This window comes from Gracilinanus agilis, chromosome 5, assembly GCF_016433145.1.
Source record: "Gracilinanus agilis isolate LMUSP501 chromosome 5, AgileGrace, whole genome shotgun sequence".
NCBI lineage: Eukaryota > Metazoa > Chordata > Mammalia > Didelphimorphia > Didelphidae > Gracilinanus > Gracilinanus agilis.
This window is the reverse complement of record NC_058134.1, coordinates 76,410,972-76,425,374: the sequence shown is the minus strand read 5'-3', so window position 1 is coordinate 76,425,374 and position 14,403 is coordinate 76,410,972. Positions and strand designations below refer to the sequence as shown.

General features: G+C 34.6%; 1 protein-coding gene across 8 annotated transcripts in view; it reads right to left on the bottom strand.

Moving 5' to 3' along the window:
* Positions 1–1,098: 1,098 nt before the first annotated feature.
* CREM (cAMP responsive element modulator) overlaps positions 1,099–14,403 on the bottom strand; it is an 83,029-nt gene continuing 69,724 nt past the window's right edge. For 5 of the 8 annotated variants that reach the window (XM_044679420.1, XM_044679421.1, XM_044679426.1 and 2 more), the window contains 2 exons: positions 9,376–9,532; positions 1,414–1,915 (listed from right to left, as the gene is read on the bottom strand). In XM_044679420.1, coding sequence (XP_044535355.1) covers positions 1,771–1,915; positions 9,376–9,532 — 302 coding nt within the window. In that variant the 3' untranslated portion in view covers positions 1,414–1,770. Of the gene's footprint in view, positions 1,916–9,375; positions 9,533–14,403 lie in introns of all 8 variants that reach the window. The other 3 variants (XM_044679422.1, XM_044679423.1, XM_044679427.1) reach the window with 1 other exon arrangement.

The window sequence follows — 14,403 nt, the reverse complement described above, 5'->3', positions numbered from 1 at the left end:
CAAAATAGGCCATTTATAAAAAAGATTCTTTATCCTGGGAAAACTTTACTTTTTCACTTGAGGACATGATATATAGTGACAGGCAGGGTTTTAGTTCTATAATTTGAAGTGGCTATTTACGAAAAACAATCATTTTAATAAATGAATTGGGTAGCAGGTAAAATATACATACAACCTGTTAATACAAGCAAAGTCTTGATAAAGTGAATCTACAAATCTTGCTGTCTGACCTGAATGCATTGAAATATAAATGTTTGCTGGACTTCATATTGCTTTAGAATAACAAAGAAAATTGCTTCTTGAGGGCTACCTCTACTGAGAGCAAATATTCAGGTAAAGTCCAAACCTTTTTTTTTTTACCCTTCCCAGGGAAAGGCCTATTCTACAGCCCATATACATACTTACATAACACACATACACACACAGATGTGCACACACACACACACACACACACACACACACACACACACACAAATTCTTCACCACAGATCTTCTTCTCTGTGTGTAGAGCTCCACAGGCCTGGATCAGATGAGACAGCTCAAACAGCCCCAGGGCGAAGATCATGGCACATGTAGAAATAGGTCAATATGCTTTGAGGTGCAGAAGCCCTTAACTCGTTCCAGAAGTTGAAAATGTGTTGTAAGATAACTGCAGATTATGTAACATAAAACTGACACTAAGAGCTTCTGCAAGATCTTTTATATTACACTGTAGATTAAAAACTGCAATACGTGTTTCAGATATTTAAATGAGCACCAAACACTACAAAGTGTAACCAACATGGTTCTATTAAAAACTATCTTCAACCATGGCATTCAAGGACAGCAATACAATATTTTCTTCACAAAGCAACTAATATAAAAATCTGAAAAATGCCATAAATTCATTTATGAGCTACTATTCTCATATAGGTATGTAATCAGAACATACTTTCTATCAACTACTTCCTGAGGTATTTTTGGTGGTTTGATTTTATTGTACTGTTGGATGCATTATCTCTGATCATCCTTTCCTAAAATGATTTTTAAAAGACCTGCAAAATATTTTATTGCGTAGGACACTATTAGTGACACAAAAGAGTGGAAACTGCAAATATGTGGCAATGGAACAAGTCTTACAAATATTGCATTTTAAGAATTTGTTACATACATTTTTTACAGTTTGTCTCCTTTAAAAAACTGAAGTTACAGCTAAGAGTCAACAAAGTACAGTGAAGCATTTCAGGAATGTTAGAAATTATAGTATAAGATGAATGATACAAAGGAAAAAAGCCATAATTCTTGCCGGCTATATATTGTATTGCCTTCAAAAGCAACTGTACATGTTGTAATCAGTTCATAGCGTAAATATTTCTACTAATCTGTTTTGGGAGAGCAAATGTCTTTCAAGGTTTCAAGTTCCTCTATAAGCTTCTTGTTCTGAACTTCCAGCACTGCAACACGACTCTCCAGACATTTTACATATTCTTTCTTTCGACGTCGACATTCTTTAGCAGCTTCCCTGCAAAAAGCAGAAGCAAAAAGGGCAAACAAAAAACCATTTGCATGCTATTGGCAAACAGATTGAAGAAAGCTTGGTATAACTGTGTGATCATGGTTGCATTCCAAATTTTGGAACAACACTCCCAATTCAGTTTCAAATACTAAGCCAAACTGGATTCCCAAGGGTCACAAGTGTCCCTTCCACAAGTCCACCTGGCAATTTGTAGAATTGCTGCATCTCATGCCTTGATTAGAGTTCACAGTAAACAAGGTCCAAGTCAAAGACAGTTACTCTGCTTTATGGCAATAAAGATCTTTGAGGGCCTTGAGTTCCTCAATGAGAGTCTTGTTTTGGTTTTCAAGAACAGCCACACGATTTTCAAGACATTTGACATACTCCTTCTTCTTCCTGCGACACTCCCGAGCAGCTTCCCTGGAACCAACACAAGGCAAATGACTACAGGAACAACCCCCAGCACAACAAAGAATGGCTCAATGAACTGTTCTTCTGCCCCCCAGATTCAACAGCCACTCAAACCTGGTGCTGATTCGTACAAAACTGTACAACAATTACAACCAAGCATGGGCCTTTTATAAAGGACTGTAATGCAACAAACAACTACGTTCAATTTGCCCAGCATCTGTGTCAAAACTGGGTTTTCATAGGGCATATGATCCATCATCACAGTGATCAGATCATTCAATGAATTGCTTTTCCATCACACAAAACAAATATGACCACATTGCCAACTGCATTTCCATACATGACATTTATATTTCCTTTCAATTCTCCTGATGATGATTATCTACCAGGAACCTCATAATTCTATTATCCTGAGCTGAATTTTACTTGATCGAAAATGCTTAGTGGAATTCATCTTCAGAAAACCTTAATAAGCACCATTGTTAAGAGGTTTTGTCTTCAAACTAAAATCTAGGCAAAACAGACAGGTTCAACTGCCTTTATCAAGAGATAAACAGTTTGTCAGCTGCAAAAGACAACATGTATAAAACAAGTCACAAGAGTACATTTTTTTTTCACTTCAGGCCCAAATGAAAGGGTACTACTACTAAAAATAGGAGAAATGAGGAGTGCCCTGGATGAAACACAGGGCTTATCATCACTCTAATCAATTTAAACATGGGACAGGCAGAAGAACAAAACAACATGGAAATATGAAAGGAAAGCTGCCAAAATAACTCACAAGGGAAGGTCAAAACTTTTTTCTATGATGACATGCATTCGACACCCATTACACTCCATATTTAAAAAGCACCAAAAGCATCCATGAAGAAAAGCAGCCAAAGCAACAAAACAAATAAAAAGGATTAAGTGAGATTAAATTGGTTATTTTCACACACAATGGTCACCAAGAAGTAAACATTTCAGCCAAAATTTCCTTTTTGGGGTTGGGTGGGGGAAGTAAATATTCACTTAACTCCCTGCCATATAAACACTATGATAGCCAATTTTTCTGACAATATAACTCTTCTTCCTCTGCAACTCTGACATGTAACAAAAGTGTAACATCTTAGAATAACCTTGCTTTGTGGCATAGCTGTTACACTGCTAATTCCATCCATCTTAATAAAACAACTTTGGAGCTATTTTTATATAAGAAACAAATCTCTCAACAGTTGAGCTAAATATATAAAATGAAAACTAACAATCATTTTAATTACTTACAAACTTGAACTTAGTGTAAATGTATCCCAAAGAATAATCCTTTAAGGATTTAATTTTAAAACTGATTTTCACTAATTTGTGAATATTTCTGTTTCAGGCAGTAGGTAGTTTCCTCACAGGAATCGGCAGTTAGTACTCTCAATGAGATATACCAAAAAGAACAGTGCTTATTTTCTAGCTAAAAAACAATAAAAGAACTATGTCAAAAGTTTTCAGGTTCTAATAGAAAACTGGCTTTAATCTAATAAAAGATAACTAATATAAGTGACATACAATACAAATTTTAAAAGAAAATCAAGCATATTCACAAATTTGCCAGTTTTAAAAGATTTTCCAACTATCATTTCCACTGGGACTGAATTGCCTCAGGAAAGTCAAAGTTCTCATCGTATAATTATTTTAACAAATAAAGATCTGAAAGAAAGTTAATTTAATGTTGTAAATTAACAAGATTTAAATTTAAATTTTAAAGCTTTTAACATATAGTTAGTTAGATTTCAAAAACAATTATATTTCTTTTTTTTCTTATTAATACTCTCATAATTCTCCTATGTAGAATTTTCAAGCACAAAATTTTAAAATTATCTCTCCAAAAGATAATACATATCTAAACAATGCTTAGATAGGGAAAACACCTGCTACGCCTATTTATAGTTGGCTCAACTTTCACACACTGTATTGTCTGCATATCTCCTCTGAACCTTTGCCTTATGTGAGAGAAATACATGGTAAGCAAGCAAGCAAGGATGAGAATACTGAAGGAAATGAAAAACTGCCCTTAGTTTCGTAGAAAAGAAGATGCTTGAATAAATTGTTGGCGGGAAAATCACAGGAGTTTGGGGGGAGGGGAAGAAGGGGAAAAAAACAGGGAAAAAGGATCTCAAGAGTTCTTAGATTTGGATCATGAAGTGCAAGTCTATTATCTGAAAAGGTGTATGTATGAGATATACACATATGTATACACAGAGATATGGCCTATACACACACACATACACACATACATACATACACACACACACACATATCTTATATAGAGATTTCTCTCCTTCTCTTTAGGCAGATCTCCTTAAGAGAGTGACTGGCAAGCCAATCTTCCACAAACTACAGAGGTAAATTAAAAGGCTCCTCAGAGAACCTTTAATCTTGTCCTTTCATTTTATAGATGAACAAACTGAGGTCTAGAGAGGTAGGCCATACAGCAAAGAGGACACAGCAGAACCTTTCCATTGCGCCGTGCTGCCTGAAGCACGATACGGGGAGAGGCTGCTTCGGGGGCATCATTTCACAAGTACTGACCGGAGAGGCCCTCCTGTAAAAAATCCCTCCCTCTCTGGCCTCACTGATATCTCCAACTTCATGAGGAAATCCGTTCCTACCAAACTGTATTTCGATATTAAACCTTACCCATCATTTGCTCTTCAGTGTGAATGAGTTTTTTCTTGCCTCCCCAGAATGTGATACAGGGCCTGGCACACATAATGTGCTTATATTAATGCTTGCTGGCTGACTAATTTATCTGATGCATCAAGAAAACCTCAAGAATTAATGAAAATTTTGAAGGGACTGAGCTTTAAGGTAACCGAAAAAAAGTAGATTCCCTCCTCCCCCCGCCCCCGCCATCTTTCTCAAGTGGCCAAGCTTCCATGGCAAATATACACCAATGATCTCTTCTTCAATTGGTGTAGTCAGTGCTATAGGCTGCTGCCTAAAGCTCTTTACTTTCTCTGCTAAGGTTTCAGGATGCTGAAAACAAAGAAAGAATGTGCTGAGCCACACAAGGAATGGAAATCCTAGTCATCTCCACCACCCCCATCCCAAACATTTACTTCAGGCCACCTAGTCAGGAAGGCCAGAGATGAGGAGCTTCAGCAAACAGATCCAAAGCCCAGCATAGTAAACAGGAAAAGAAATGTTTCTGGCCATCCATTGGAGCTCCCTCACTTACACTCATGTTTTCTCCCCCTCCTACCACTCCTCTGCCAAAAGCAGAGCAGCATTAAATTTTTGGCTGCAAATATCCCACACTTTAAAAAAAGGAACAGAATGGCATCTGAAGGTTAGAAGGCACTGAGTTTGATTTCCATTTCTGGCAAAATTCTAGAAAAATCCGCATAGGAAAAGTGAATGAAGATGACAGAAAAAAAGGAGTGGTAGGCACAGAAAGTCAGCACAGGTATGTGGCAGGGGCCATGCCACACCAACCCTCTTGCCTTTGTTGACAGGGTTACCAGCCTGGCAGATCAGGGGAATTTGCTAATATAGCTTGCTGAGAATATAAAAGAGAATTTGGCAAAGTCTCCCACGTGGATGCTTTGGGAAAGAGAGAGAAGCATGCCTGACAATAATACATTCAGAACAAGCTGAATGGCAAAACCAAAAAAGCAGTTAAGTCCATCAATAGCTCAATCTCATTTTGAGGGAGGTTTCCTACAGAGTGCCCCAGGGAGCTGTGATTTTGACCCTATTATTTTATATTATATATTAAATATATGTTAAAATATTTTATTCAAAAGTTTGGATAAAGGAAGAGATGGCCTTCTAATCAAATTTGCAGATAACAAAAGCCTAGGAGGGCAGTCAAGTTTCAAAAAGGTAACAAAATATTAGAACAATGGCCTGAAAAGATTATAAAGAAATTTAATTTAATAGAAGTATAAGGTCTTATACTTGGATGAAAGAATACACAACTAATTCATCTGAAGAAAAAAAAGCCAACAACAAAAAAAAAAACAAGAAATTTTAGTGGTATACAAGCAATATACAGTCATTGCCAGAACCTCATTTGGGGTACCATATTTAATGATGGAAATTACTTTGCTCAAGAGTGTTTAGAAGAGGAACCAAGATCTTAAAGAATGATTTCATGCCACTTGAGAATTGACTGAAGGAACTTGGAATATAGTTAGCCTAAACAGAACAGAACAGTAGGGTAAGAGTGGGAGGGGAGCACATTGTGGCTATTCTCAAGTATTTTATGTGCTGTCACATGGAAGAAGGATTAGATTTCCTCTGTGTGGCCCTGGGGAGCAGAAATGGGAACAATGGGTATAAGCTACAGAGACAAAAATTTAGGCTTTAGATAATAAGTCCTAATTATTAAAACTTTTAAAAATGGAAATAGAATGGAGTTCATTTATATAACCAAAAAATACTAAAAATATATAAATAATGCAAATAAAAATGTATTAAATATTTGTTATACATTATACATATCATATAGATAACATAATGTATATTATATTACATATAAATATAAAATAATGTATAAATAATATAGATGATATATAAATTAAATACATAAATAAGTTCATTTATACATAAGTAATTAATTTGTCTAATTATATTTGGATAATATAGTACTGTGATATCTCATATTTTTATAAACACAGAGTAAGGGATTATGTTTTTGTTTTTAATTATTAGCATCTAGACTAAGGGCTGTGAATATATTGGTTCCTAATATTCTTGTTGAACTGAATTTTTATGTTTACAAAATGGCCTAATAGTTATAATACTTTCCAATATGTGCCTCAAATAGTCACGAAACTATATTATTCATATCTTTCATGATTCTGACAAAGCAATTTAAAATCAATCAACCAATAAGCATTCATTAAATGCATTTACGATGTGCTAGATCCTGGGGATATGCTAAGGGGAAAAAAAATCAGAAAAGAAAATATCTACATAAATAAGTATATACCGAATATATACAGAATAATACGAAGCAATTTTGTGAGGGAAATCAGTAAAAATTTCATGGGAGAAGGTGGTTCTTGAACTGCATGTTGGAGGAAACAAGATCCTGGGGAATACAATCCAGGCCCGAGAGATGTGTCAGGGACAGTAAGATAGGAGGTTGGGAAGCGAAAAACAGAGTAGCTGGGCCAGGTTCAGGTTGAAATGTTTATGGGGCACCCAGTTAGACAAGGCCAGTTGTCAGCTGGTGATGAGACAATGGCTCAGGAGGCAAGACTAGGGCTAGACACAGATGAGTGGATTTCAGCATTAAACTCAGAGGACCTGATGAAGTCACCAAGAAAAATTAAATAAGGAAAAAAGAGAGGAGAATGCGGATAGAGCTTTGGGTTTTCCCCTAAAGAAAGTGGGGTGTGACATGGATGACAAACCAGGAAAAGGACACTGAGGAGTGTGTGTGAGAAGGTGACCAACAGTGTTAAATTCTTCAAATGTCAAGCAAGAAAAGGCTATCAGTGTTGGCAATTAAGAGATTAGCTGTGACTTGGAGAAAGTAGCTGCAGTTGAATGATGAGGTCAGAAGCCAAATGACAAGCAGTTACAAAGGAGGTGAAAGGAGAGGAGGAGGATGCCACAAGGTGAGACAGCCTTTTCTTCTGAGAGTCTGGCTGGGAAAGGAAAAGTAGTGCTAGGATGACAGCTAACAAGGACAGCAGCATTTTTTCATAGGGAAAATCTAGAGGAAGAAAGTAAACACATTTTAAAATTGAGTCTTTTCCTGACTCTTGAATGAGGTCTATTCAAATCTTTAGGCTTTTTTAAATGCTGAAATCCTGAATCCCAGGGAACGTGAAAGCTATTAAGACTTGCCCTAGTGGGCAAGTCTCATTTCCTGGAGTAAGTCTGAGTTTCTCAATGTGGCAATATTTGAATGGAGTCAATCAACTGTTCTTTCTAGTGGTGTTTCCGGTCATTATGACAATTTCTCATAATTATTTTGACCTCAATATGTTAAAGAGGGCTACTTTTGTTACATAATAACTGATGCCAACAAAATTTAGGTAAAAATTCTATCTCATGTTTTTATGGCTGTTATTACTCCGAATCCAAAAGGAGTATGAAGAAACATGCAAGCTCTGCCATTACAGTTTCCAATGTTTATGTCTCTGAGCATCAGATGGAGGGTATAATTTCTAAACTAAGGCAAATCCTCTAGAGCATAAACATGTGGGGAATCTTCTAATCTGAGCCTCAAGTACAATTCTCTACAGCCGCTGACCATGACAGCTAAGGTGTTCATTAGAATAACCAAAGCCATGAGCCATTTAGTCTGCAGGTGCTCGTTGTCAACAAGCCAATGTCTGTATTTAAAATGGTCTGGGCATGCTCTGAGGAGCACCATAATATGGCAAAGCTGTGCAAAAGGCTCCTGAGCTGACATTTTTATTCTACAAGAGTCTGCTTCCCACCTTACCACAAAGTTAAAAAAATTAACTAATTAAAAAAAATTTTAAACCCTTACCTTCTGTCTTAGAATCAATATGAGTACCAGTTCCAAGGCAGAAGAGTGGTAAGGACTAGGCAATTAACTGTCCTAGGGTCACAGAGCTAGGAAGTATCTGAGGCTAGATCTGAATCTAGGACCTCCTATCTGTAGGGCTGGCTCTCAATTCCCTGAGCCACCTTGCTGCCCCTCATAAAAATGTTTACAGTTGAAAAAAACAAACCAATATATAACAAATAAAAAAAGCTTTTCAAATGTTTCACTGAAAAAACCCTTGCTCACTTAAATGCATTGATGCTAATTAGAGATATATTATATTATACTGATATATCAATATAAAATATTAAATGTTTATATTCTTTAGAAAATGAGCACACTAAAAAGTTCCTTTAAAAGATGTGAAAATAATAACAGTTAACAATAATATAGCACTTTAAGGTTTATATATTTACTCATTTGATCATCTCCCACCATTCTCTACAGAAAAGGGAGATTAGTGTGAAACATATATAGACTGACTGATTTGATACATTTGTCACTTTCTGCCTAGCTACAATATTTTCCCCCTTATTTTCCAGTGGTTGACTCTCTGGAAATGGAGATACATACTTAGAAATTAAGGTCATGTAAAAATAAAATATATCAATAAAATCTTTAAAATGAACTTTTTTTTAATAAAGTTTCTCATCAGTTCCTATGAGGAAAATAAAAGTGATTGTGAAAGCAATCTTGATTAGCAACAAGCAGGAATGTACCTCCTGCTGATGAAGTAGTTTAATAGCTGAGAACTCTGAATATAGGCCAATCTGATTTGACTGAATTGTGGAACAAAGACTCATGCAAATGTCACAGAACACTTGCTGAGCTGTATTTCAAAATAAATAAATAAAGCCAACTTAAATAGTTTCAAAAAAGAAGAAAACTTCTGCCAGAGAAGTTTTAGAAAAGTTTCTAGCAGAGAAACTTTTTTGCAGTAGTTCAAATTTTCAGAGAAACATCTTACCTATTTTTCATAAGTCTTAATTCTCGTTTGCGGGTTGCCTCTTCTGCTAGTTGCTGTGGACTATGCAAACTTCCTGGAGAGGCTGCCATTACGACTCCCTGTGGCAAAGCAGTAGTAGGAGTTCGGATCTGGTAAGTTGGCATGTCACCAGTGGCTGCTGCAATAAAACAGAACATTATAAATTTTATATAAACTCACCATTTTCAACTTCATATAAAATTGACCTTAATGAAATGGGTGGAAACATCAGACCTTTTTTTATAAACTGTAAGGGACTTTATGAGATCAAGGATAGCTTTGCTACAAATTACGTAACAGAGGCATGCTTTTTCAAATGAAAATTAAGACAGGTTACATGTGCCATGCAACAGTGGTATGATATAGTGCCTTCTCTAATCTCCATAATTCTTTAACTATTCTCTGGAGTTCAAGGCTTTAAAAAGTGCATTTCTATTTTAGTACTGAAAAAAACCAATTAACTAGAAAGCTAGATTAATAAACAAGAACCTTGTGCTTTCCTTTTAGGAAAGGGACAAGTAGCTCATAGCAGAGATGTATCGTGTATGTGTAAATATAATAACACCCCATAGGTTTTCTGGGCCTCATTTGTTCATATGAAAAATGCTACTAGGCTACTGGATCTTTAAGATTTCTTACAGCCCCAAATTCTATGGATCCAACTCAGTTTCCAATAATTTCATTAGCTATATCTAAAAGCATGCACTCCAACAAAATATTTAATGAGTGAATGAATTAAATGAAATAAATGATAACTTTGGGGGAAAAGTATCGTATAATGAAACTTCATAGGGACCACTACCCTGGGGGAAAAAAATCTAACATCATCAAAGATATGTATTCATTCTGTTCTACTTATTAAGATAAAAAAAGCATGCTAATACATTTTAGATACCATCTCAAAACAGGTTAAAATAGTTTTCTGCTTAATTTTCAGTTAACCTTCCAATAGACCAATGTAGAACACCTACATGCCATCAGCACTGCAGTTAACTAGGTTGAACCATATCCTAAAGAGAACACTGAGAGTTAACGTGCCTCCCTCAGAGTCAGACATGTAATGAGGAAATGAGTGAGGTACTGTAGAAATTTAGTTCACATAGTTTAAATATAAAAAGAACTTCTCATATACACCTGGTTTTTTAATATACTTGTATGGGTTTGTTTCTTTCTTGGATACTTCACATAATTCCTAAGATGCATTAGTCAAACTTTAAAGTACTTATTTCAAATAAGCCTTATCCTTAAAAGTTTTCATGTTATGACATAGATGAAGCTTAGAATGGATTCTTATTTAAGAGGTTAAATGGTCTATGCTACAATATGCATTGTTCTCTCTAATCAACAAAAGGTTCTAGACTACTGTAAGCTGTTTATACTGACAGCTGCCACATTAAGAACTTTTTGTAAGGCTTTATTAATGTACCATTATCACAGAACCATTCAGTCTCTTTGCCAATGCTGTCAGATCCTAGTCCAGGTAATAGCCTTCTCATTTGGATAATAAATTCCACAGTGCCACTGATTATCTTCTTTATAAGCATGACTCCCCAAAGAATCTAACACATTGTTTCAAATAAAATTGCCCATCAAAAAAGGCTAATTGATGGCTCCCATCATGAGGAAGTTATAGTCACAGTAGAAAATTATGTAAGAAAGAAATAAGGGCAGAAAATCAGGCAACACACATTTATTAAAGTATCTACTATGTTCCAGGGCACTGTGTTAGATGCTAAGAATATGAACAGTAAAACACTCCTTACTCTCATAGGGCTTACATTCTAAAAGAAAATCTTTATTTTAAGAAGTCCAGAAAATGAATTCTTTAAGTAAATCAAAGAATCAGAACATCACAGCTGAAAAAAATGATCATCAATTCATATTCTCTCATTTTATGGACAAAGGAACTCGGGACCAGAAAGGTGGAATGATTTGCCCAGTGTCCCATCATGTTAGTGGAATTCAAACTGGAGCCTGACGACTCCAAATGTAGTGCCTGTTCCACAACATTATGCAAGTGGACAGCTAAAGTTTCATTAGTCATCTTCACTTTACAATATTTGGAAATATTCTCTTTGTATTACAGACCACAATTCTGTTGTCTTTACTGAAAGCATTCATACTCCTTAACTACTACCCACTGAAAAGATGTTTAGAAAGTATTCCATGCCTTTACAAGATCAACATCTGTCATATTCAACTATTAAAAGGAACTCAAGTTATTTTATTATGGTAAAATTCCACTGCATAAATATTTTGTAAAATAAACAGATCATCATATAAACTTAGGCTCAGTTGGAGAGGGGCATAATATCATGAATAGAGGGTAAAAACTGGAATCAAGCAGACCTAAAGTTCTACTTCTGATATCAGAGTTTTGTAATCAAGGGCAAGTCACTTTATTTCTTAGAACCCTGAATAATTCTTTGAAACTATAAATTAGATAACTTGCCTATTTCCACTCATGGACTCCCAAAAGTTCCATACACCAATGAAATCAAAGTCTAGAATAAAAATGGTCCCCAAACCCAATCAGTTGAGGCTTGAAAATGTTTTTGTAAGAGATTTTTGTTGTGATGTGATTGCGCATCTATAAGAAGAAAAAAAAATGTGTTTTTATCATATATACAAAAAAATATATTCTATAACATTTGATTTCCAAGGAGTAAAAAAACTAACCAAAGAAATGATATTGGCAAATATCTAGTGAATTCTGAATTTCTGACTTCTGCTCACTACTATTTTATAACGTAATTTTTAAAAGAATCTTTGAGAAAACATAATAAAAACTTTCTTAAAAATATCAATAAATGACAACTCTAGTCCAACTATCAAAAATATGGAATTAGGTCTTAATCAATGATACATGTAAAACCCAGTAGAATTGTGCGTCGGCCAAGGGAGGTTGGGGAGGTTTGGGGGAGAGGGAAAGAAGATGAAACACGTAACTATGGGAAAATATTCAAAATAAAAATTAAAAAAATATATCAGTGAACTCCAATGAGAAGTATAAGTGACTAACATGTCCATATTTGACAGAAACCACCAGCCTTCTGTGAACTTTCTTTTCTTAAACCATTCCCTGAGATCATGGATTATCTAACATGAATTCTGGAATCTGAATATCTCATTGCCAAGTGTTAGCTAACAACCAATTCCTGATATAAAAGGCATACATTTATATGCTTTTCTCATAGTCTTACTTAGCAAGTCAGATATGTATTCTATATATATGTGATATATATATAAATCAAATTTTGTTTTCCAGTGTTTCACAGGAATGAAAGTTCCTTAACTCTTTCTTAACTTGGATAGCTATTCTAATACTTCTTATGGGGAATTCTAAAAGAAAATATATCAAATTATGATATACAGAATGTAATAATTTTTTCCTTTAAAAATCTAAGGAAATTATTGTCAAATTATTGCATTTCATCCATAATACAATGAAAGCCAATTTCTCAAAAAGAATGAAAATAAACAAATGTGATATGGATCATTTTTTTCTTTAAAGTTTAACGTTATTTTAAAATTACTAATAAAGTTAAAAATCACAAAAGAACAAAAGGTAAGTAAAATAAGCAGAACACAGAATAATCCACAAGGCAGGCTCTATGGAAATGGAGGAAAATCACAAAATGTTATAAAAGGTATATTCTGCAAAATTTCTAAGCTGGCTAATTTATTATTATTACAAATATATATTTACTGACTCTCCAGTAAACATCTACAGAATCACCCCTCTGACCATGTTTCCCACAACTCCTGATTACAGAACAAAATCATCATAAAGTGGCAATGTTTTAATTAATTGATCCAAATTATTATTGGAAATATTTCAATTAAATTGTTTATCATTTTATCAAGTAAATACTGTAAAACATTTTAAAGGTCAACAGGCAATTTCTTGAGGGCAGCCAGTTGGTTCACTGGATTGAGAGCCAGGCCTAGAGACAGGAGGTCCTAGCTGTGTGACCCTAGGCAAGTCACTTAACCTCCACTGTCTAGCCTTTACCATTCTACTGCCTTGGAAATCTATACTCTGTATTGATTCTAAGATAGAAGGTAAGGGTTTAGGATTTAAAAAAAAAAAAAAAAAAAAAAAAAAAAAGGATTTTCTTGTCTATTTGGCTTTAAGTTCATGAGGTACTTATTAAATAATGAGTAATAAAACTAAAAAGTCGGCAGTTTCAGTCATTGAAATAAAACATGAAAAATTTCCAGCACTAGTGTTGCTATCAAAATAGAATGCCAAAGAAATAATTTTAACATGCTGTTATAAGCTCAGTAATGTCTTCCAAAAAATACGCCAAAGTGTAAACCGAAAATATCTATATTCATGACCTTAATTTTTAAAAAATATATAACTATTTCAATATAATTAATTTCTTTTGTACTCTTATTAATTTTGTGAATTTTAAAACATTATTCTGAGAAAAGTGCTAATGGCATCAGACTGCAAAAGGGAGCTATGACATAAAACAGAATAACATTAAAAATTCCCTCTTTTGTATGCTCTGTGCAATGTGCAGATTTTATTCATACAAAATCAACATTTTTGAAAAAATGAATGTTTCATGTAAAGCAATAGCAAGGCACACAGTGGTTAAGGAGCCTGGGAGCCTGGAAGTCCCAGGCAAATCACTCACTTGGCTCAGTGTTCTGGGCAACTTCCCAAGACTAAATAAAGTTGCAGAGAAGATGACGATTTTTGATCTGTGCTTGTAGAGACAAAGGTCATCACTGAGAGCTATGAAACTGGTGCCGTATATAACATGTATATATACATAAATACTAGATATATAGATGTATTCACACACACAAAATTATGATTGGCAATTTTCAGCAATTTGACATTTTAAAACTGGGAATCATATATTATATGTGGCATAATAAAATAAATAAAAACACTTTTAACATAACAGTACTGACCATATTACTATTGCCTGGTAAACACAAAATGCTACCAATAGTATATTAATTAGTCAATTTAATTATATGAAACAATTA